A 25,398-nucleotide genomic window follows, 5' to 3' on the forward strand; every position below is an offset into this window, starting at 1 on the left:
AAAAAAAGCTGATGCTGCAAACTAGATATGCAGACTGATGTATATAATTACCATAACAGAATCCAATCCTTGAAGGGCAAAAGTGGACAAAAAAGGAAAAATAGAACAAATACAGATTTGAAAGAAACATCAAGAACATTCATTCTAGATCAAAAGAGTAAAAAAAGTTCATTGGAATGAGTCAACAGGCCAGTCATAAATCAATAAGGCCGTATTCACAGGGTACATCTGCTCTCATCTCCCCCTCAAACGGGCTGATAGATGAAAACCTTGTATAAAAAGTGGAAGGATTTTTGAAGTTCAAAAACAAAAGCAAAACAACAAAAGTGTAACAAAATAAAAAAAGATTGTCAGATTTTTCTTATCCCTACAGCACGCCTCTCTTTACGTATGCATTTCCTTCTTTTTTCCGCCAGTGCTTGAAAAGGCACACATATCCACACTAAGGTTGAAAAGTGCACCGTGAAGCACAATCTTGTCTCCTTTCATTAGCCAATTACATTCTTGTGTCAGTGATGTCAAAGTGGTTCTGGGAACACCACTTTCTTAGATAATGCTATCTTCAGAACAAATCTGTTTCCCTCACTCGCTTGATTTGTATATGTGTGATTTATTGCTGTCTGTCTTCTAACTTTCTCTCTTTGAAGTGGTTAGGGAACACTGAGTTCTGGCACTGAGAAAGGCCGTTCTATTTGACATAGGCATTTCCTTTAACAGGCCTTGTAGGCTTGACTTCTGTCCACCATAAAGTCGTACACTGAAACTTGCATATTACAACAAGCCCACCAAACCACTACTCTCTGCTCTCCATATGATCGCCTTATTCCGACTCGATATCGGTAAATGAACAAAAGACCATCTTCAGGTCTCATCAAAGTGAGGGGTCCTCATTCTGAATGCCATGTATGCCCAGGAACTATGCATGTCTCAGACTTTACCTCACTGGGTGTAAGACCCATTTAGAAATATCCTGGTATTATCATAATTTGAGCCATTATGTCCAATATAAATTTAAAAGCTATTAAGACACATATTGACATATATTTTTTGGTCATATTCGTACATCAAGCCAATTTATCCAGAGACTTTACAGTGTATGTGCTATGAGCATAAAAATGTGAAAGCTTGAAGAACATAAACACAGGATGAAGGCCCTGATGAAGCTCCGATTTGCCAAATATCAAAAATGCAACGTACTTCGTTGCGGTAGTCCAGGTCGGACCTGGTCAGACCTCAATTCATTCACCTGCTAGCTGCTAGCACTGATGACTTTGCTCATCTGCATCCCAGTATGCAAAGCTCATGTGGCTAGTGGAGCCATTTAGCTCAAACTTGCAGGAGTATGCCTTATAGTTGGGTCGGATCAAGGTTGAATCATGCACCCACCACCAATGAATGAGTTTGTTCGGGACCAGACCAAGACCATTCCTCAAAGGGTCTCAGTACAGTTGTTTTGGTCCATACATGAGTATGACTGGTGTGTTCAAACCTGCCCAAATGAATCACACCACGGGGGAAAATGAAGAGTCCAATTCAATTGGACTAAATAGTGCAGGTCTGAAAATGCCTTTGAAGACCTTATCCCCAGCTTACATCTCTTGCATCCAAGCAAGGAAGTGAAGTAGTGAACACTATGTACCTGGTCCAAATGAAAATCAGCAATCAAGCAAGTGCAGGAAGTCCACAAGGTTTGACCAATGACAGCACCCGCCATCATGTGCCCTCTGAATGATATGGTATGCGTTTTGCATACACTGTAAGGCAGGTACAGCAATGGTTTAGGCACCTGGCCTTAGATTTTACTTGGTTAACTGTGGCAGCTACCAGCCATTCTATGAATCTGTTCCTTCTAAATGGTAATGGTAATACTGAGGTGTCCCCTTAGGCCATTGGTGTAAACTGAGGATCTACTGGCAGCCTTCGTTATAGTTTATGTGCAGCAGGCCAACAGCCCCCCTACAGGTATGTGGGGGAGTGTTGTTTTCTTGCTTTCGCACTACGTAAATCCGGCCATGTTTGAATATGGCTTTTTACCTTCCCACCAACTGCGCAGAGGGGTCATGGAAGGGCATCCTGCTTCTGCGTGTCTGAGTTCTATTCTGCCACATCAGAGGATATCTGCACAGGGCTTCTCCCTTGTAAGCCTATAAACAAAACCTGTGTGAACAAGAGTGATGGCAGTGCATTATAATTCTAGTTCTTAAAGCATAGGCCTAGCCCTTAAACATTATCACCATGTTGCTCCTCAAGTGGCTGACTTTGTAGATGCTGAGTTTGGATGTGAAAGTTGTATGGCTGATACCAAGTGATTAGTGAAGCGCTTACTGACTGAACAAGCATGTGAATACAGATTTTACTGTGCTGCTCGGCAGTAAAGAATGGTCAAACCTATAGAGCCCATAAATTGTTCAATTGTAGTTGTGGGAAAAGAGTTTCTCTCTGAAAAATTGTCCATTTTCATTCATGCAAAAATCTTAATTCTTCCACTCAAAAGAAAAGTTATCTGATGATGGTTTGTAACACAAGTTGGTTTGAAATCCACAGTGTCCAGGCTGATGTGATTATCATTTAAATAAAAATAACTCTCCCAGAATTTTATGTACTTAAAAGCATGACTACTTCTAAGTACTGTTAGATTCTCAGTAACACCCAGCCGCATGTTGAACACATTCTTCTCCAGAGTCGTTTGTGTAACTGTTAAGTTTTTCTTCCAGAACGTGTGCATATTCCAGGCTAATAAAACCCCTCTGGTTCTAAGTAAAGCAGATTTCTGTTCTCCAAAACAGTTTCTTAAAGGCTTTTCCATGAGGACTAGACAATAATAAATCATACTTTATTCCAACACTGAGCAATACAGTAATAATTTTACCTATCAATGTACAACTGTGTGCTTTTACTATACAGTTTGCATGTGCTTATATGTTTGTGTGCCGTCCAAGGTAAGTCAAACCCCTAGTTTGAAGGAAGAGGCTGTCATTCTGTCGGTTCATTTGTCTGTTAGTCTGCCTGGCTTGAATTAGGCAGAGTAGCCAAAGGTTGTTAAAATCGCTACTGGAAGACAAATAGTCAGCTGTAAATTTTTTAAAGGAAGGAAAATTCCCACACATTTACACACATACACACAGGCACACAACCTTACACAGTATATACTTAAAGACTTGGGGATACATGTGTGATTAAATGCGAAAACAGCTCATGGCAGATGTACTTAAATGTAAATGTGTTTGTGTGCATCTGTGTTTGTACACTTGACCACAGTTTTACACACACATGTTTTTAGGATGGGCAAATCTTGTAACTTAACACACTCATACACAATTTCACAAACTTACTTAACATTCCATTTGCACACACACATATTTACAGTCAGCACATTAACACTAAATAGATCCTTCCACATTTCTTCCATGCAGGCTTAGTTCACAACCTCCCCTCATTATTGACTCATTCAACTCCACACTGAGATATTTTTCAGCAGGCACTCACATGCGATGCATATGTTACTTTGTTGGATATCCAAATATGAAAGGAGCTTATTTATTTTGAGGGAACCTGATACTGTTATGCAGTATCATATAATGGGATCAAGATGAAAGATAGAACTACATGGGAAGAGAGAGAGGGGGTTATGAAGCAACAGATACGTAATGCTAACTGAGTCCAGCTTGTGTGGCCTTAAAGTTTGGCCACTCTTTAGAAAGATGTGTGTAATTAAAGTGAGGCAAAAGGGGGATAAGATGTAATTCATGGTAAAAACACAGGTTTCCCCTTTTTTTGTTCTGAGGAGGAAAAGTCAAAATGATTGAGCTCTCACAGCTTTGTTGTGAGATTTCTTGGCACTGCTATCGATTTAAGCATTCCTGTTGTGTTACATGGTGCTATTTAATGGAAGAGGATGAAAACAGTTGAGGTTTGGATGATGCAGTGGCTCCCCATTTTGGTCTCATCTCTGCAAATATCATACCAAGCCAAATAATTTACAGGAATCAGAGCTATTTGTAATAGGAAATAGACCTAAGATCAGGAAAATTTTCTGGCAAGCCCTTAAAAAATTAGGAACAAGAGAATGTCATTTAGAAAATTTTGGAAACATTTTGGTTGCCTTTTATGTTTCCAGGAACTCACATACCAGCAAATGTTGTGTCCTTAATGTTATGTTTTTCTTATCACTCTTGATTAGGAACACGCACTGTATGTGTACAGGGTGTATAAACACTGAGTTCATACACACACACACTTACACACAATTAATGCAGGACATGTGGGCTTTGCAAGTGTCAATCAGACCTTGCTAGGTCATAGCTCCCCCAGCAGTAACCTGAGGCTGCTGTTTCTAATCAAGGGCTAGACTCTATGATACGTCCATAATGGGACTATTACACTGTGTATATCACGCTGTAGTTTTGAGCATTCCGTCGTCTTTGTTTGGCATAGTAGAGTGGACTTACCACTGTTGTCCCTGAGTAAGAAGGCACTGAGTTTGACTCATGTCCTGAGTCAGTTTCTTGTGGATTTTGCATGTTCTCCCCATGTGTGGATTTCCTCTGGGTTCTCCAGTTTCCTTCCACATTCCAACAACATGTAAGGGCCCAATCACACAGGATACATTTTGTAGGCTTGAAAATGTGAGACAGTCTTGCCTTGATTTTGAGAATACTATATATGAATAAGCACTGGAAAAATAGTTTTGTTTTTCTCTTGACAGACATCTGCATATTCGACTGCCATCAATCACCAAGCCATGCGGCTTAGCTAATGACATTAGCTAACGAGACAAGACAACAAGAACAAAAACTACTCACACATGGCACACATTTGTCTGCAAAGCTGGTGTGCGTTATTTTACTGTTTGTGCAACAGCCACATATCGACTTGTCCTTCCGTTTTCTTTGTTTCTCAACTAACAAAATTGATTGATTGTCTGATTATAAATTTCACTGAGTGTAACCCCTCACTTATTATAATGACTACACAGGAACTACAGTAAGAAAGATGATAAATTCACAAGAGGATAGTGTTCTAGTTGTGGAAGATTCCCTCTATGTGTGTTTGTTTCTTAGAAGTTGTCACATTTCAGCCAAAGTCAATCTGTTTTGTGTTAGGGCTGATTGTGCAGTTGTTGGATATCAGTTGTCTGAGTGGCATGACTTGACCTTACAAATGCTATCAGCAGTTACTTGAGCTGCTGAGTGGCCTGTGAAGCTTACTGACATACAGTAAGGTAAGCCTGATTGAGCTTTGTTAGGTTACACACTGATGAGAGACTTGTTGGAGTGAGTGCTGAATTGCTGTAGTCATTTTTGTGAGGTAAACATTTATAGGATATGTGTGGGACATCAATCTGTCATGTCAATGCGCAATTGAATGCTTGTGTGAATTATGCATATAGTCTACTTCTGAATAGGTCTGTGATCCATCTATCTATGTCTATCTGACACTCACTTCATATCTTGTCTTGTTTTCCAGTCGGACTCTTCAGTGACTATAACGTGTGCAAATGGGAAGTGGAACAAACAGGTGTCATGTGAGCCTGTAGACTGTGGTCTGCCAGACAAATACCATGTTCACCCCGCCCATTTCAACTTCCCCGAGGGCACTACCTACGGCAAGAAGAGCACTTTCCAGTGTCGAGAACCTGCCCAGCTCGTAGGTGAGATGCATAGGGGACCATGAAAACATGTGTGCACACATAAGCATTTTTAGCCGGCCCTGAAAGATCTTTAGTCAGGTTTTCTAAGAACTATAGTTTCCATGAGATTAGACAAAACTGATTCTAATGTCACCTGCAGAGGCAGATTCACTGTATATACATTTAATAGTTAAATTCTGTGTTGTTGTTCTCTTTTTTTGCATTAAATTTAATGCAGTTTAAGATCCTTATTAATTGTACTGTATATTTTTCAGGAATAAATGGTCTTTGATGCATGTGTATTATTTTTCAACTTTTGAAACAATTTTACCAAAGATTTCACATTAAAAAACCTCATAACATACAGATTGGAATAATTTAAAGTCCGATTTTTTTCATTCATTTTGCTTTCAGCCACTTAATTGTCCTCAAACTCTTTTTCATTGACCATTTAACTACTGTACATTTCATATTCTGTCCCTTAATCAGCACATTTTCATCATTTTTCTAGATTTTTTTTGTCTTCTTTTGATTTCCTTTTTTGAAATTCACTGACCAGCACTGAATATTTTCATCTATCCAGGTACAAACAACACTCTTACCTGCCTAGAAGACGGTCTGTGGTCCTTCCCCGAGGCTCTTTGTGAGCTTCGCTGCCCAGCACCTCCTCCTGTACCCAATGCTGTGCTTCAGACGAAGCGCTGCAATGAGACAGGCCTCAAAGTGGGCACGCTCTGCAAGTACAAGTGCAAACCAGGCTACCATGTCACCAACAAACCTAAGAGGTAAAGAAAGAAATAGAAACAGCTGTGGTTGATTTATTTGGTTCTTACAGTCTTTCAGACTTCATCAGAAAAGGTTTCCATTTGAAAGTTTAATGATAATTATATTAAAAACATCCACCAAACCTCACCAAAGTTTCACAAAATCCACAAGTATAAACATTAATCTTCTGCTGTCTCTTCAGGCGTGCATTTAAGCGCCAGTGCACGGAGGATGGCAGCTGGTTAGAGGGGGCATGCGAGCCAGTGACTTGTGATCCCCCGCCTCCCATCTTCCATGACTCCTATCACTGTAGCGATGGCTTCCGCTTTGACAGTGTCTGCAAACTCAACTGCTCTGATCCTGCCGGTAATACCGCCGCCACAGGAGGCTCTGCCCATACGGTGAGGCTGCTGCACGCTCCATGCAAGCAGGTCTGTCCATCTCTTTCCTCTCTTTCTATCCTTGTTTTACCTATGTGTTTGTCTCCTTTTTGTCACGTGTATAAAAAGTAGACATTCTCTCTTTTTCTCTCTTCTACACATCCTTACTAGGCTCTACATGTGTTGATAGCACATAAGTAGAGAATAATATAATGAAAATAATTATAATTTATCAAAAACAATCTGTATTTGTTGGATATTTAGCACCTAAACCCTAGACTCTTGTCTAATATCATATAGGTATATATACATATGATAGCTGATGATAAGATGCTGAATTAATGAGTGAAAAAACAAATTTCCCCCAAAACACTCACTATCCTCACTATGTTTTATCAGATACTTCTTATACTGCCCTCACTGTCTGAATGCTTGTCTCTCGATGCCTGTTTCTCTCCCTGTCTCCCTTAGCCCTACTCAATTTGACGCCATGCTAATTAGATTGCTATTGATTTCCAGAATAGTCCTGCCGCCACAGACTTCTGAAATGTATACACCTTTTAATCTGTTCTGCCTCTCAGGCGTTGTGGGTTGGATGCCTGATAAAAATTGGATTGTATTTCCCCCTTTGCAACGGGATGCCATCTCAATGTCCTTGGTCTAGCAATGTTTGTGTGTCAGTGTGTGTGTGTATAATTGTTTATGTGTCAATATATGTGTTATTTTCAGGGCACTGCAGGGTCCAATGTGATCCGCTGTAGGAAGGATGGAAACTGGACAGGGTCATTCCGCTTATGCCCACACAGCAAAGGCCAGTGTTCTTTACCTCAAAACCTCCATTATAGCCTACAGTACTCATGCAAGCGAGGACACGGCATAGGTCTGTATACACAAATTTACTGTTACATAAATTCCGTTTTCTTGCTGCTGATGTCATGTTTTATTGTTCCTATTAATCACTGCTTTTGTTAACTATGCTATTATTCCTGATTGTTCGCATTACTCATTCCTTTTCAGTTTGTACTGCTTACAATCATTTTAATTGGTTCCTAATGAGAGTCAACAAAATGTCTAAACCACAGTTATGTGACCTAGCACTTTGAATATCACACAATATCACAATCATTTGAAAGTGATGGGAGGGAAGGGAGGAGTACAACTAAACAGTGCCAAAAGATGTGCATTGATTTCAAAGGTCTTTGATCTAGGTGTAGTTTGTGCATAATTTTATTGGTTTCAGTTTTCGCTCTCTCTCTTGCTCACACACATACACACACACACGCAGGTGAGGAGTGTGAGCTGACGTGCAGAGAGAGTAACAACGAAGTGGTGATCCTCCCTAGCAACATGACAGTAGAAAATGTACTTAAGGAGCACTGGAGGAACCCGCACAAAGTCAAGGTGAGTTGCGTTTGTGTCCGCCTCACAGTTCTGACAGACGCACTTCGCAAAGTTCTGCGATCCACAACTCTTCTGTAAGGAATTTCACGTTTAGTATCTACATCCTGGCTCTATCACCCACAATGCAAAATGCCAGCTTGTGCCTGTCTTTTGTGCCCAATGCCAAGCAAATATTTATCTTAGAAGCACGGCAACCGTTCAGACATTTTTGATCCATTTTTGATTGGAAGTTCAAAAACATGCCTCTGCCCTCTTGCATACCCGCCTTTAATATGACATTTCCTTCTTTAGATTTAAATGTCGTCCCTTCACTCACTCAAATAAGTTATCATGCCACTTTTAACATTCAGTTTCCCTTGTATTTGTTATGCTACCAGAAATAACATGATGAAGAAAAAATACAATGCTCCGGTAGTTCTTTGTTAGTTTAAGTGGCAGACAGAAAAACATAGAGGTTAGAGGCTATGCTGGGAGAGGTCATTAAACACAGTCCTGTACATCTTGTCCCTGTGGGGGTGCCACTCACACAGCCATGGTTTCATTTGGGATTTTTATGAAGCTTGTGGGTGGGGTCAAGAGATGGGGGTAGGGATATGATGTATATATATATATATGTGAGTGTGTGTGTGTGTGTGTGTGTGTGTGTGTGTATACCTAGTCTTCTTATTTTACTGTAATATACTGATATACTGCAATATACAACATTCAGCCCCATTAGATGTCGCACTAGAGCACCAGCAAGTTGGAAAAAAAAAGAAAGCAGCATCTGAGCACACGGCTCACAAAACTCGGATCTAACTGTCAAACTACGCAGTGCAGATCAAAAATGGATCAAGATTCTGTTACTGCATTGCCTATTTCTTGCCTAATGTACTGTTTAGCTATAATATAATTTGCAACCCGGCCACTAATTGAAGACGGATGCGGAGTGGACAAGGAGGGACTCACATGCACTAACATGCAAGCATGGCCAAACCGGCTTCTAAAACAAAGAACTGAGAAGCTTGGATAACAGCACACACAGAGGGAGTGTGACTTCATTCTCTGCTCAGGACGCCATTACTTCACTATAGCTTTACATAGCAAATAGTTGTTTGCTGACATCTAGTGGGGCTGAGTGTCATATATTGCACCTTTAATGTCAATGATGTTCAATTTGTTTTAAGTGTTTTTTTCAGCTGAATGCCCTTTTAGCTGTAGAGTCAGACGAGAATATTACCAAATAGCATCAAGTTTTATAACTAGAGAAAAAGAAAAGAGAAGCCACGGTCGAGTTAAGGAACACATTGTGTTTCTCACTATATTTTTTTCCCTACAACTCCTTTTGTTTTGTTTTAGAGTCACGCTGAGTCAGCAGCTTTTTATGGTGACTGTATGGAGGGGGATGGTTCAGGCCACGTGGACATGAAATGATCTGTTTTTCATGGATTTGTGTAATTGATATGATTTGTGCTCAGTGGTAATTTTAGACTTGAGGCTATGCTGTTGGGGGCAGTGGAAAGCATAAGAGAAGTCAGAGAGGAGAAGGTGATGGGGTGAGGGTTTCAGAGGGGGTGAGTGCACCAGGGTTAGGAGGTTGGAGAAGGTACAGTTTTTGCAGGTAGTATGCACTGTTGCATGTCTCATGTTTTTCCTGTGCCACCACCTGCCAACTGATAGACTCCAAATAGCTATGTGTGTTGATATACGCAGGTAATGCAAGGACAGTCAGACACACACACACATAAGCTCCACCTTTTTTTGAATGGTGTAATCGAAATGATTACAAACATACTAATGTTGAGCAGACAGAAATCATAAAGATCGCCAATAATATAAGGCTAGATTATCCTTATGGTCCACCTTGAGAGTGCTCCCCAATTAATTCCAACAACAGCAATATCGATGCAACAGAAGATGCAATAAATTCCCAAGGACTAAGCAGAACAGATGCATATCGTTGAGATACAGTATAAGATACAAAAAATGCACAGGGCAGGAGAAAATGCACAGGACTGTTACGAAATGGTATTAAGAAACAGGAACAGGAGGAGATTGCTGTGGTAGAGAAAGAAATCAATCATGACAATGGCTAGTTATATTAACAGTAGGAGTTTAGTAGGTAGGAGTAGACATCATAACATACAGTACTTCTGAACTCCCCTCTTGGATGGGATTCTTCATACAGTATCCAAAAAAGAATCCATGTCCCCAAAATGCACTTTCTAGTTCTACTTTGCTGAGTTGGAGGTGAATGTTGCCCACCTTAATAAGTGATGATGATTTATTGCCTTTAAACCAGTTGTATTTCGGTTCTTAGTATGACCCACTTAGAATTCTCTCCTGCTTTTTCTACCTCCACCTCCTCCTCTTCTTTTTCCTGTCCCTCTATCTCTAACGATCCTGCGCCCCCAGCACCCTCCTCCCCCTTTACCAGCAAAATTACCCTGTCGGGCTTGCTGTGGAATTAGTCATTTTCTATATGACATGACCTCGTCTGTGGTGGCGCTGAGATAGGGATCTATTTTTATGTGGTATCAGCGCCCCGGGGAGGCTTCAGAGGGTGAGGATCCCATACGTAGTGAGGGGTGAGGCCAGGCCACGATCATGGATTATCATGATTTACGGCCTTACTGAGAGAGGAAAAAAAAAGAGTGAGAGAGAGAGAAAATGAGAGAGAGGGGAAGAGAAGGAGTTTCTGGATGACATCATCATAGCGAGCACAAGAAAGAGAGAATAAAAGTACAGTAGTTGCAAAAAGTTTCGGTTCTAAGACAAAATAATGTGCTCCATCTTCCACTATATAGGGACATACCATCATATCCCTCACCACTGAACACAGTACACCACAGACGTCCCTGCATTCTGCTATGCAGCACTACATAGCAGTAGTACAACTGTTACTCCCGCAGCTCTCAGTTGTCCTCAGATGCTATGTTGTTCTTTCTCTCCACCTTCAACCTCCCATCTTTCTTTTTTGCATTGATTTGCTGACAGCGCTGAAATGAAAAATACCTTAGTTTGCAGCAACAAAAGAAAAGCACGTCAACTTTGTGAGATATTGGGACACAGGGGGTCTGAGAAATGGACTATCTGAGGTCAGCCAGTCCTTTGCTGTGGATGGCACTTTTGATCATGCACACTACTATCCAAGTCTGGTGACAACACAATTATGCTTTAAACAAAACCCTTCTCCGACTGCTGGCTCAAGTAGACTCGTACACAACTGCCACACACACGCTATATGGAGACATGCTTACATACCAGAGTCATGTGAACATACGCATTGACATGTTCCTACACAGTACATGAACACATTAGTGCACGCAGGTACACATTCTATGCACGCCGCTGCCCACCTCCCCTGAGCATAAATGTTTTCTGTTGCATTTCATGGAAGAGCACAGTGGGAGAACAGGATGGGATTCCACACATTCTGCAAAGATATTTGAGAACATTTCTGCTCTATACCTCTTATCTCTCTCTCTTGCTCTCAGCTCTTTGCTCTCCAGGGGCCATGACTTAGTAATGAAAAACACCCTTTTTTTATCAAGTTATATCTTGTCGAAATCAATTTTTTCAGCTTTGTTCTAAGGTGAAAAAAGGTCAGTGTAAATCAAAGAAGGCTTCACAATGAAAGTATGTAGGTGCGTTTGTGTGTGTGTGTGCGTGCGTTCATGTGTGTGTGTGTGTGTGTGTGTGTGTGTGCGCGTACCTTGAAGGTGCCCAGTGACCTTAGTTTGAGTTAGTGTTATGTGGACTGAAGTGCAGTTAAAAAGAACAAAGTCTTTGCAAAGCTGTTCAAATGCTGCACGTATGATAAGGAAATAAAATGTACAGACCAAACTATGTGTCCACTGTTTGAAAGCACCGGTATTTATTCATTGATTCAACCTTGCTTCAATTTTTTTTTTATCTTACAGAGTATAGTCTGTACAATGGGACTGAAGTGGTATCCACACCCAGAATTGCTCCACTGCATCAAAGGATGCGAGGTAAGGGCTTGTCTCCAATCTTTTTTTTTTTTTTCTTGATATGTAGGGTAATAGTCTCATCTATCACATGAGACTTTAGCACTTTAATCCTTCCATGTTCATTGATCTTAGATATATGAAGTACGTGTACAGTAAGGTTACTTTAACCAAGTGGTGTGCTGAGAGATTTGCCAGATACAATATAAGATGCACAAATGCAAGTAAAATAACACACACACACACACACACACACACACACACACACACACACACACACACACACACACACACACACAAAACAATTTAGCTTTAAACAAATTACTCGCTTAATAACCTCCAAATGTAGTTTCATGAAACTTTATTTTTAGTTATTTCATTTTATTTTTACTTTAGAGTTTAAACAGACAACATACTGGCAGATATTGAACAAGTAAAACACTTAGATTAACCTGTAGGTGAAGGCTAAACCTCTTGTCAGAATGTTTGAATTTACAAGTCTTAGCATACTTCCAGGTCGGCTTGAGGTCATGTGCTCATGGGCTAAAACCGTCTTTCCTCTAAAAATGTTGCATTCACATGTGAAGGAATTCCACTCCACTGCATGGAAGGATGATGTCATTTGCTCAGTTTAGGCCAGTTGGATAACCTGATTGGTAACCCAAGTGGAGAGGGTGGGGCCAACCCTATAAATCACCTTATTGGAGTGTTTTGTGCAGTGAATAGTTTATGGTGTCCTCAGTTTGATTTACGGGTCTGGCCCACTAAGGGCTTAAAAAGTCACATTGAAAGATGAGGGAAATTTAATGTATCAGATTCATCAGCAAATTTATCCAGAGACTTCTAAAAGGCCGTGGAATGCACAAGAAAAAACTACCACCAGATCACAAGACTTCTTCAGTTATTTACCTTTATCAATTAGTCTGAAGATAAAGATGATTAATAGCGGTTTTGTATATGGCAATTTCCATTCTGTGTGTTTTTTTTCTAATTGACATGCTCTCTCTCTCTGGTATAGCCATTCATGTCAGACAACTACTGTGATTCGGTAAATAACAGAGCCTTCTGTAACTATGATGGAGGAGACTGCTGCCAATCCACTGTCAAGACCAAGAAGGTTAGTGGCATGCTTGTACCTCAGAATAAACATCACCCTTCAGACAAAGAGATGATGATGGATTTGGTCCTGGTCACACTGATCAACAGTCAGTGTTTGCTCCCCAACTCTGGAGTCACACATAGCTTAGGAATAAATCCCACCTCCCACATGTGAGTGTTTTCCCTTTTGTGCCTAACCCACTTGGATTTATTTACTTTCTCACTGTTTCGCATCCATTTGAGGTTACATGTCGCCTTTATCAAGCCTTTAAATTTATAAATTATAATCTCTACCCATACTGGGAAAGTATAATGGAGACAACAAATAAATACACTGTTGAAGACTGCTGTATTTCAACTCTTGGACGATCTTTAAAGAGATTTTTCCCTCCTTTGCCTTGTGTCCAACCTTAGATTACTGGTAGACAGATTACTGATTCCACATCCAAGAGAGTGGGAGTTTTCAGACTTCATCAATGGTCTTTGTTTTTTTCTGTGGTATTCAGTTTCCTTATGTGTAAAACAACATCTATATTTGTATTTTTGTGCCTTTACTCATGTGAATTTATCCAATACCCAAAAGGTGGGTAGTAATTTTAACCTTACTTATCTGTTACAGAGTATACAATGAGTCTCTTGACTATAAGAACTTGCCATACTGTTTATTTCATTTTAAGATTAAAAACTATATATATATATATATATATATATATATATATATGTATTTTTTTTTTTTTTTTGTGTGTCAATGCTCAATTAGCTGTGTCACATTTCAGCATTAAGCTGTGCATGTCAGAAAGTTTGGTCATCCTTGTGGTAGTAACTCTCTTAATTCAGGGAGGTACTTTGTCTGGCTCGTTCTAGCCAGCTGGCAAGGGGTTTGATTGGAAGTGTATTGTAGCTTCTGTGCTGCAGCATCTGCTTCTCTGGCCTGGCCTCTTTCTGTGAATCTGGCAGGGGACTTTTCTTGTACTCCTGGCATATTCATCTGTATGTCTGGCTGGATTTATATTGCAGTCTATGTGTCTCACTGGCTGTGTCAGTGTGTCTGACTGGAGAGCCTCTTCATTTCCTCTTTGGGGACATACAAGGCACATCTCACCATCTTCCAGAGTACAATCAAAGAAGCCATGATTGCTTCCGGTCTAACTTCACAGAATTTATTTACGTACTTTTGTGTCCTCAGTCATGAAGACAGAAATAATCTGCAACAGTGTTTTTCCGGAGACAGCTTATTTATTACAGTATATGTTCCATATGTAAGCCTTTGTCTGCAAGTTGTCAATGAAATGACCCAGGCATGGCCTTCGCTAGAGGAACAAGCTTTTCAATCAGTATTGTTGCGTCTTTTTTAAATGGTCACATCCACATTGTTTTCCTGAGGGTTGAATACCAATAAGAAGCATTCAAGAGTATGTCTAGTACCGTAGAAGAGATGTGGTGGAACACCATGACCTGGCATGTATGTAAATGACTTACTAAATCAGTGGGGGAAGAAGAAGAGACCTTTCAGTTGAGTTAAAGTAGCAATACCGAAAATACTCCATTACAAGTAAAAGTCCTGCTTTCAAAATCTGCCTTAAGTAAAAATGCAGAAGTATTAGTTGCAAAATGTACTTAAAGTATCAAAAGTAAAGTGCTCATTATGTCATCAAATGTTTGGCATTTTTGCTTGAAAATGAATGAATAACAATTAATCAAATATCAAAATAGTTGCAGATTAATTTTAAAGGATTAATCAACTAATCATTGCAGCTGTACCCCTTGCTGTGTTATATTTATTATATATATTCAGTGCCTGTAAAAAGTATTAACGCCCCTTGCGATTTTTAATTTCATTGTTTTACAAAACTGAATCAAAAACGTGGCTTTTTTGACACTGATCACCAAAGAAAATACCCTTTAATGTCAAAGCGAAAGCAGACCTCTACAAAGTGACTGAAATGAATTATAAATAAAATAATAAATAAAAAAAATATATATAAACATCCGAAAAATACGTCTGTTTCACGTGTAAAATCTAGATCTGATCTAGAAGTAACTAGCAACTAAAGTTATCAAAGAAATGTAGCGCAGTAAAAAGTGCAATATTTCCTACTGAAATCTAGTGAAGTAAAAGTATAAAACTGCATAAAATGGAAACACTCAAGTGAAGTACAAGTATCTCAAAATTGTTCTTAAGTATAGTACTTGAGTTTATTACTGTACTAAGTTACTTTCCACCACTGTACTAAAGTATTATCACAAAGGACTATCTAGGAGCCTCAAGCAAGTGAAGTATTACGACCCCATGTCTGTGTTTTGTGCACTGTATTCCCACAAGATGAACAAAGTTTGAAAACACTGCCTGCCAGCAAATTGTGCCTTTTCAAATGGCTTGTCGGTGCTTTGGTTGTAGATTTGATGGGCTAGCAGAGAAATTGTGCAAAACTTCATACTCATTGATTACCAACCCGATCTCTCAACCCTCTGTGAAATGGTCTCTTTGCTGTTATAAAGCTGCTTGTGTCTATCCCATGTGCAGTTTTGACTAGAGTCTGCCAGTGGTTATTAGAAATAATGAGTAATAAAACCACAAAAATAAAAAATAATGAGTGAAGTAATATTTTCTAACAATCAACATTTACAGTGAAACATGACAGGCTGATTTGTACAAGGTTAAGATCGCTGTGATTTTTGCAATGATCACAGATTACTGCATGTCAGGTAAAAAAAAGTTCTGAAGAAATGGGGTCTAAGAGGCCAAATAACAGTTTTTCATATATTTACGACTCATGCTACTCGGCCATGAACATATATTACCCACCTCCTACTGGAAAGAGGTTCAGAGGTCCATGATTTGTTTTTGTCCTTTATTCATAACTTCAGTATCAGATGTAAGGTATTTTATCCTAAGTTCAATAGCAGCAGGAAAGTTAGTGAGCAGCCTGCTGGGAAGTGACCTCACTCCTGAAGTGGTTTCGCTGCTGTTGATTGACGCTATCTCATCTCTACATCTTCTGGCCCCAATCCAGTCCAGGGGCTCAGCCAAACTTGCATAACTCACTTTTACTGACAGACCCCAAAGGGAGGATAGACCATTGAATTACTTCAGCAACAAGAGGTGGAGTTGGGTGAGAAGAGAGCAGGCCACGGGTCTTGTTTGAGTTAGTTCTTATGTTGTACATCAAAGGGATGCATGGTCAGTTTAACTGAACATCTTATGTTTGGGTAAAAATATTTCTTGGTTTTGACATTTTGGTCAAAAATGGGTTGGGATTAGTCCAAGACTCCCCCCAAAAATAAAAAAAAATAAAGTTCTTAGAGAAATTAACAATGTACAGTGTAGCACAAACTCAAGAGGTTGTGATATGTAGCACAACAAGCTAGTGAAGCACTCTAAACGGAACCGCATTCCTGTGCATGCACAGTGGTGTCTGCCTTACATGGAACTACTCTCCAGAGACTGAAAATCACCGTTATTAGTCTTTGGAGCTGTTTCCAAACACAGTGCTCTAACTCTTCGTAATGAGGGACCATGTCACCCGGTGCAGCAGTGTTGGCTCACTGATGTGTTTTGAATAGTTTGTGGACAACAACGGAGGTCTACAGTACAGAGGAGTAAGATACCATATCAGGTTTTGGATATACACACAATACTTGTAAGTAGGATCAATTCATTGTCGGTTTGGCTCTGCATATGAGACTTGTCAACAATAAGAAAAATACAGAAAATTGCTAGCCTTATCCTTTAAGGTGAGCACAGATAAACTTTCTACTTTCAGCAGATGAATGTGAAAACCTCTGGTGTTAAACTCTGCACATACAGTACCAGTCAAAAGTTTGGACACACCTTCCCATTTACTTGAATGAGAAACTGTGGCCAAACATTTGACTGGTACTGTACATCATTCTGCACAGTGGAGCTCAGACATCCAAGTGAAATAAGAAAAACACATTTTTAAATGGAGGCAGACTTAAATCAACATTTAAGTAAATATACTGTATTTACAGACTCTGACTCAATATTAAAGGACTCAAATCTGGCCCAAAAATCTTCATCGGGACATCCCTAACTGAAACAATGTTATTTTCAGTGGGTGGCCCCAGTATTATAAAGTAAGTGGATCACCTAAGCTCAAGAACTCCAGACTGCTTGCCCAAATCCTACTTGAAGGCATTTTGCCCTGGCATTATTTGAAGAAAACAGTCTGGCCGGTGTTTTCCACTTCTAGGTCCGCTGGAAACGATTCGGAAAGATACGAAAAATTGCTCTGAAATAGCCAATGATAATTTGATTTATCAGCTGCCAGGAGCAAGGGTCAGTGAAGGTTATTGTGGGTGAGAAACAAAAAGGAAACACTAAGGAATGAAACTGATTTGTGAAATTGATATGGGAGCAGAGGAAAAGCAAGATGTTTGATATAATCCCTTTTGATTGTTAGTTTGTAAGTCCATTGCCTAATTGATGCTGCTTGCTTGTGTACACATGTAGCCTAATGCCTTGGCTCATATAAACATAGCCTATTTCCATGAAACTCAGATTAACCTGAATATCGGTTTTAAATTATTTGCCAGACGATTTTCCTGACAACTTTATGTTGTTTTTTTATTGCATTACTTTGATATTTTTTCATCCACATTTAAATTTTCTCCATATTTATTTTCGTTCTGGTACTTGTGCTTGGTTAGGCATTTGGATTTAGTTGTTTATTCCTCTTGGGCAAAACTTATCCTCATAGTCATCCCTATTTGATCAACTCAGTCAAAACAGAAACAGGGTATTTTGCACCTGATTCTGATTTTCCCCAAGCTGAACACATGCGTGGCAGGCAACCAAGGACGGAGTTGCATAAAAACCTTTAAAAACAAAACAAAATGACACAATATATGACAAAAGGAATCTGTAACTCATTTATGACAGTCCCTCTACTCTGAGATGGTGAATAATAGATTTACTGGGTGACAAAGGCAGGCAGTGTTTTCCTCTTTAGTGGGAAGTCACTGTTTTTGTCAAGACCACAAGTGAAGACTTTGTCCCAACTTATTTAACTGTTCCTTAACACAGATTTTGTTTTCACAGAATTTGTTGTCTGTGTCAAAATGGGGTCATGTGATGTCAGCTATGATTGATCTGCATTTAATGCGGGTCCTAACATTTATTTTATACAAAGATATTATATTGTGTTCTTACTATGTCTTTAACAGAAGTGATCAACATAAAGAAATTGAATGAATGGTCAAATAATACATTTATGAAGTTTATTTATTTGGTATAGTTTGATAGGCTACTCCATCAAACACCTAAAAATGTTAGTGTCTGATTATGAAAAACACTCACTTAATTTAGAAGTAGAGTAAAAGATATCTAAAGTGTATTTCTGGGTGAGTGTACTGTAAACCATACATCTCTTATTGCATGATCTGCTCTTTCAAACAAACATCAATGAAAAACACCTGTATTTAAACAGTGTAGTGTAGTGTATATATATGTATATAAATTAACAGTCTAGTGATATTCTATATATTTTTATGATTATCAATAAATCTCATGGAGAAAAAAAAGCAATAAAATGAATGAAAATGAAACTATATATTTATGACCTGTTTTTAAAGATTTACATCTTTAGTAGGAATAAATGGGCTTTGGGCTGAATGCCTAAGACAGGGTTGAAAAGTCATAAAGTTAAAGACACACCTAAACACATTTTTGGTTTTGGTCTTTTAGTGTTCTTTTTTTTCCCCTTTTTTTAACAATTCAAAAAATGTAGAATATTGCCAGCCATATTCTTTAACACCTGTTATTAATATTATTGATAGAGAACAGCTCTCATTATACAAACATGGATGTAAACAATAAAGGTTTCAAATTATTCAAAAAAAAAATTGGCTTTGCAAATATTTTATGAGGAAGGTGTGCATTCTACGTGTTTGTTAGACCTCAAGGATACAAATCATGCTTCTTTGGGTGGGAAACACTGAATGTAAACAGAACAGAATTTAATAAGACAACTGCACAGGGTACCTTAAAGTTATTGTTACTGAGTAGTTTTCAAAAGTTGTACTTTTGTACTGTCACTTGGTGGTGTTGTAGCTCATAAAAAAGAAAAACACATTTGTATTTATACAAATATTCACATGTATACACAGTTTCACGCCCTCAGAACAGCAGTTGTTACTTTTAGTGACTTTGGACATTATGGCTAGCCATGATGTAGGCAGGCTAATGACAGACTAATGTCCGTCTTCCCCCTCTCATTCTCATACACTCATTCACTCTCTCATTCAGCTTTTCTTCTACTCATTCACACTCTCACTCATTCACATTCTCTATTCCTCACTCTCATTCTCATTCTCACTCACAGTCTCTCTCTGTGACACACACACGCACACGCACACACACAACCAACCATACATCTCATGAATGAACACACCAAACACAAATTGTTATGTGCAAGAGGTCCCAGTGTGTTGTGACACAGCATGTGAGAACAATGATGTTACGCCTTCTATAAAACCACACACACACAGACACACACCTGTTATTTATTCCCTTTGCCAAAATGTTAATACTCTTTCCCTCTGATCTTCAGTAATGAGGTAAAAGAAACGAACAGGACCAAAAATAAATTTTTCATCAGACTTTAATTTTCCCTGATCATCTAGAGCCATATATCTTTTTGTCCTTTTAGTCTCACAGCAAATCATCCAAAGGTTAAATGAATCTTCCCTTGCTTCATTTGTTCATTTATTTATTAAACCAAATGTTCATACCATCATTATGTCTTATGTCCACTGAGATACAGCACACTGAAACATCTGCTCACCCCTCCTTAACAGAAGATGCTTCACTGACTTCTTCACAGCAGCTGCATGATTGTTTATTACTTTTTCCCAACATCAAACGCCGTTCTGCACAAATATGAAATGATTCAACAGTTTAATATGAAAAATCATAATTTTTGGAATGTGATAAAATTTCTTCCAGATACAACTATTGAGCAATTTCTACTCTTTCCAAAGTAGCTTAAGCTTTTGTAGGAATTAGGTTATTATCAATTATTAAAGTTTTCCAGATTCTTCTTGCTTCTTCTCTTGTCTTTTTCCTTGTCAACTCAGTTTCATCGTGAAAAAGAAAAAAGCAAAAAAGAAGCATTATTGTGCACTATAAAGCAGTGGAACTCAGCTGCTCATTTACTTTTTCTCCTCTTCCCAGCAAACACAGCTCTCGCCTTGTATTTTGGTAAAGATTTGTGTATTAAGGAGTTCTGGATGACTTGCTGTGTATTATTCCACAGGAGCTTTGAAGGTGCAAGGACTGGCTGCACGTAAGGTCACCACAGGATCTCCCCTTAATAGTTGCAAGCTGTTGGCTGGATTTGGAGAGGCAGGGAGGAGAGGAGGCAGGGGTATGGAGTATGCCTTTGTGAGGGTTGCCTGCGCAAGACCCTTTTTGTAGAGCCCCCCCCCGCACCCCCCTTGGTTGGAAGGAATTCCTTTCTTGGATGCTTGAAGCAGTATGCAGAGGGCACCGATTATATAGTTATATGGCTTGGCCCCTCTAAAACAACTTTTTCTACATGTGTCTGTATGTTTTTCTGTCTGCGCTGGCAGTGGGGTCTTGGGATCCCTCCCAGTCCCTCACCCCTGTTTACAACTCTCAGTCTGGCACAAGTACGCTCAATACGTGACTTGCTATGTGTCATGATTGATGTTTGTGTCTAAGCTGATGGTCCGTGATAACCACCACTGACCACTTACCTCTCCGTCTCTGTCGGTTTCAAACAGAAAAAGCCCTTTGCTCCCTTTCAAAATAACATTGCAAATTTTATTTGTCTTCTCTGAGTTTTTGGCTGTTACCAGATTTACATTTTAAAGGTGACATATTATGCATGTTTACATTTTAATCTGGGGATCTACTGGAATATATTTGCATGATTTACAGTTTGAAAAACTCATACTGCCCCTTTACACAGGCCCTGAGTTCAGCCTCTGTCTGAAACAGGCAGTTGTAGCTCCTGTCTCTTTAAGGCCCCCCTCCCAATGAGCGCACTCTCTTCTGATTGGTTAGCTACCGGAAGCTGCTTCAGACAGCTACGTAAACAAATAGTAGTGGTGAGATTTCACTTCTGTCTCTCGTTCTTTACTCGAAATTTCTCAAATTCATCCGATCAAAAATATGAGAGTGGACAGTGCAAACAACACATGGAAAAACCTTAACAAAGGCTATGGAACAGACGGCTGTTTATGGGCATATGCAACAGCTTGTCCACAAGGTCGAAAAAAAGAAGCGGCAGAGCAGGCTGAAGCCAGGGCTTTTGACTTTCAGGGAGCATTTCTAAGTATGCTAACCTCTAGTTTTGGAATGTTGACCATGTTTACCATAGACATCTGACATCATAACAGTATATAAATAACATAAAATCACAAAAAGCACGATATGTCCCCTTTTACGCATTCCTACAAAATCCACAATTTCTAACAGACTTCATCTTTTGCAGCTGCTGCGGATAGATAGATGTTTATCAGTGGGGAATAATATTAATTCCTATTTCTCAACATTTGAAAGCCTTTAATTTTCTGCTTTAACATGTTCTATATCAATTACTCACATAACCGGATGCCAAAAGCACATGCCATCAACAGCCCCCTATTTTTTAAACGTCTGAGGGCAGCTAAGTTGACTTTCCCGTTGCCAAAGCTCTGCCAAGGCAATTAAAGGGAAGGAAGGGGCCGGGGCACAGATAGGAGCAGGCGCCCGCACATGCAGCAGGGGGATTTCTTGGTCACGGCATTAAGAGTCGCTTTCTTACCTTCTTACTTTCTCTTTTTTTGTCAAGCCACTGCAATGCAAACAGCAGAATGCAATAGCTTCCTTTTGATCCTAACTTTTCTGTGTATTTTTGTGTGTGTGGAATGGGGGCTGACGGTGGTGGGGCAAAATGCATTTAGATGGGAGGGGAAGGAAGGGTAATGTGAAGGGTGGAGCAGGGCTTTTCTACACAGCTGAGCAAAGGTAGTTACACACCAGTGGGGACACACTCCCCGCAGTTTTTTTTTTTTTATCGCTTTGGCTGTTTGCGGATGCCAAGTGCTTTCACTTATTTTGCCAAACACAGTAATGTGTTGTTTTGCTCTTAAGTTGCCCTTTCTCTTTCCTAACCTCATCTGTTAAAACTTTTTTTTTACTCAGTTTCTTTCTGTCTCTCATTTAGACATCTATTCAAGTTTTTTTTTATACAGTTACCACGACCAAGTGACAGTTCTGTCATACAAAACTGTTTGGAATCATGAGACTGTCTGTAGCATGAATTAGTTGGAGTACGGGCTACTATTTGTGTTCCTTTCACCTTGAGGTGGACGGGCAGTCCACGCCTTTACTTGAAGAGTTTACCAACTTTTATGTAAACAGTGTCACGGCTCTTGTCAATCAGATGTAACTGTCTTTTTAATATCACTCGTGTGCACAGAATCACTTGTGTGCACAGAATCATTAATTTTTTTCATTGATATGTATATATTCATCAATATGAAAACATGCTAAAGAGGTACTGTGATCCCCTTAGATGTCTCTTAATATATTTTGAAGACTGAAAAAAATGTTGCTAGTTATCATTCAATCTAATAAGCATTGTTACTTACTAATGAACAGTGTGTTTTGCATCTCTAAATGTAAGGTCAGCCAGTTCCCTTCTCCCCTAGCTTGTGCCCCTTACACACCTTCTTCCTTTTAAGCACAGGCTGACATGTACATACTGCACACACAGAAATGAGAGGAACTCTGTGTTATTTTGACCTGTTCCTGAGATGGAAGGATGGGGCTCTGACAAGGTCTGCGTTCTTCAGAAGGGCTTTCATGTTGCAGTTAGTGGGTGTCCTCCCCCAGCCCTCCTCCAGCCCTGGGACACGGGGCAGCATGAGGGCCCCCAGGCCCACAAGGCCAGCCAGTCCCATTTCCCAGCCACCCTGAGAGAACCTCAAGTCAGGGCCAGATGTAGCAGCTGGCCCAGCCACCCTGGAGGTCAAGGTCAAAGGAAACCATGTCAAATTTGCCACCCACCATCATTCTCTAGATAGAGAGATAAACAGAAGTGGCCTTGGAGGGGAGATGAGGTGTGGAGGGGAAGTGGGAGGGGTAGTGGGGAAGTGTGCTGCAAGAGAGAGGAGTAATAAAATAAAGTGAACTAAGGAAGAGAGTCTGAAAGGAGACAAAGTAAAAGTGTGAAACTGAGAGATAGTGTAATTAAACTAGGAAAGGGTCAGGTGGGAGCGAGGAGCCCCATGCTCTTGGTTTCAAAATGCCACAGAGGAAGCACGCGTGAGTCACGCGGTTGACAGCTGTTTCTGAAGTGTGTCCAGCCCTGGGCTTGTAAAGTTGTCATATGTAGGCCTCATTTTCTCAGAGGAGTCAGGGCAATGCCCACTCCCCACCTGGCCCTCACATTAGGAACACCCCCCGACACAAACAACTTATTTTATACCCCATTTCAAAGGGGAGCCTGCGTCACTGCTCCTCAGTGACTAGCATGCTCCCCCATGTCATTCCACAGACCGGCTGTCTACAAAATCCCTGATTCTCACAAACTACTGGTGGTGTTTCCTGTGTGTTGCATTTAACACAAACTATAACTGTTTTCATTTTAGGCACTTACTTTACACTGCTACCCAGAGCAAAATAAGAGACTAAATTTACGACATACTTTTAGCATAACTAAAAGAAAGTGGTGAGTTGTAGGCTCATTATTTAAAGCAGCTATAATCGTGTTTTAATCTAATATTATATCAAATGATGTGTAATGTCAGAGGTGTCACTTGTAGTGATGAACCTATCAGAGATTATCACCCAACTCTGCAGCTCCCCTCGGCTTTATGAGGGTTAATAGTGAGTTTCAGTTCATTGTTTAGCTGTCTGGCCCACAACTTTACTGTTTTGATTCACTCTCAAAACTCTCATAGCGTCATTCTCAGCCATTGTTTTCAGAGCAAAAATTCTAAAAACCCACCGATGCTCAGCATCAAACTAGCATTTAGCAGCTAAAGAGCCAGATATTTCCTCAGGAGTTGGTGGAGAACAAAAACAGAGCTAAAAGAGAGTGAATATTGGACTAGCATGCACCAGGTGGACAGAAATATGACTCCAAATGAATGATAATAGTGCTCCATAACTGCTCGATGTGTAAATAAGCAACTGTTTGCTAACAAGTTTGCCATATCAACTTAAAAGGTTATTATATGAAAGTGTTGTGTTCATGTTTCCGCCCCAAAGTTGCGGTTTAAGTCCAGGTTTAAGGATATTATGTTTTAAAAAATCCTCAAATTTATTAGTCTTTATTTCAAAACTATAATCTAACTATAATCTAGATGCATGAGGCAATTATTAAATCTAGATGAAAAGCAGTTAAAATGGATTTGCTCCTTTTAAGAAACCTTTGTGTTTTCTCTGAAAATCACTGAAAAACCTAAACAGCTAGCCTTCATTAAGCAACCTATCACAGCCCACAATGAGGTTGCCATCACTATCCAGCATAACAAGATGAACTTGGATTTACCCATGTTAAGTCAGTCACTTGGAAAGTGGGCCTCAAAAGTCCCAAACTTTAAAGCTTATGCTGGCATAACAATGCCTTTTAGTGGATGGGAAATTGTTTCCTAGTCATTCTTTTCTAATGCATTCAGTAATTACCTGACTAACCCTCCCAGATAGTATTAGCTGATGATGCAATTTGTTTGATGACATTACAGTACTAGTCTGGGTAATTATACAGCAGCTACTCAGACCGTCCCCTGGAAACAAGTAGCAGCCACACAGCTCTCACTGATAGCATTTAACTAATAGCTGTCTTTGGCATTAGCTACGCTATCAACTTAGTATCTGTTTTGGTTACAGTGGCCAGTATTGTTGTTACATTTACACTGTATACTGGGATCCATTGTGTGAAAAAGGTAATACCACTTAACCCTAATAAGAAAAAGCAACACCGGCAGCAGGCCCCTACAAATTGATCTGATAAGTCACCAGGACACAAATGCAGACATGCCCTTGATCTGCTACTCACCTTCCATGACTTGGACCACATGTGTTCCTTGTTTGGCTTGGAGATGGGGGACACATTTTGTGTACCCAAACAGCTGAAGCAGGCCCCCCAAGAGGTGCGCAGACAAGGCAGCAGCAGCTGGTGCTGGTGATGCACTGCCA

The 25,398-nt window shown here is 39.8% G+C and overlaps 1 protein-coding gene across 2 annotated transcripts in view; it reads left to right on the top strand.

Annotated features, from left to right (window-relative positions):
- Positions 1-25,398, top strand: part of pappaa (pregnancy-associated plasma protein A, pappalysin 1a) — a 90,929-nt gene that overhangs the window by 60,571 nt on the left and 4,960 nt on the right. The window contains exons 15-21 of one of the 2 annotated variants that reach the window (XM_042396131.1): positions 5,467-5,650; positions 6,213-6,414; positions 6,597-6,825; positions 7,504-7,654; positions 8,060-8,175; positions 12,078-12,149; positions 13,144-13,242. In XM_042396131.1, coding sequence (XP_042252065.1) covers positions 5,467-5,650; positions 6,213-6,414; positions 6,597-6,825; positions 7,504-7,654; positions 8,060-8,175; positions 12,078-12,149; positions 13,144-13,242 — 1,053 coding nt within the window. The remainder of the gene's footprint in view (positions 1-5,466; positions 5,651-6,212; positions 6,415-6,596; positions 6,826-7,503; positions 7,655-8,059; positions 8,176-12,077; positions 12,150-13,143; positions 13,243-25,398) is intronic. The other variant, XM_042396132.1, reaches the window with a different exon arrangement.

Source organism: Thunnus maccoyii, chromosome 19 (assembly GCF_910596095.1).
Source record: "Thunnus maccoyii chromosome 19, fThuMac1.1, whole genome shotgun sequence".
NCBI lineage: Eukaryota > Metazoa > Chordata > Actinopteri > Scombriformes > Scombridae > Thunnus > Thunnus maccoyii.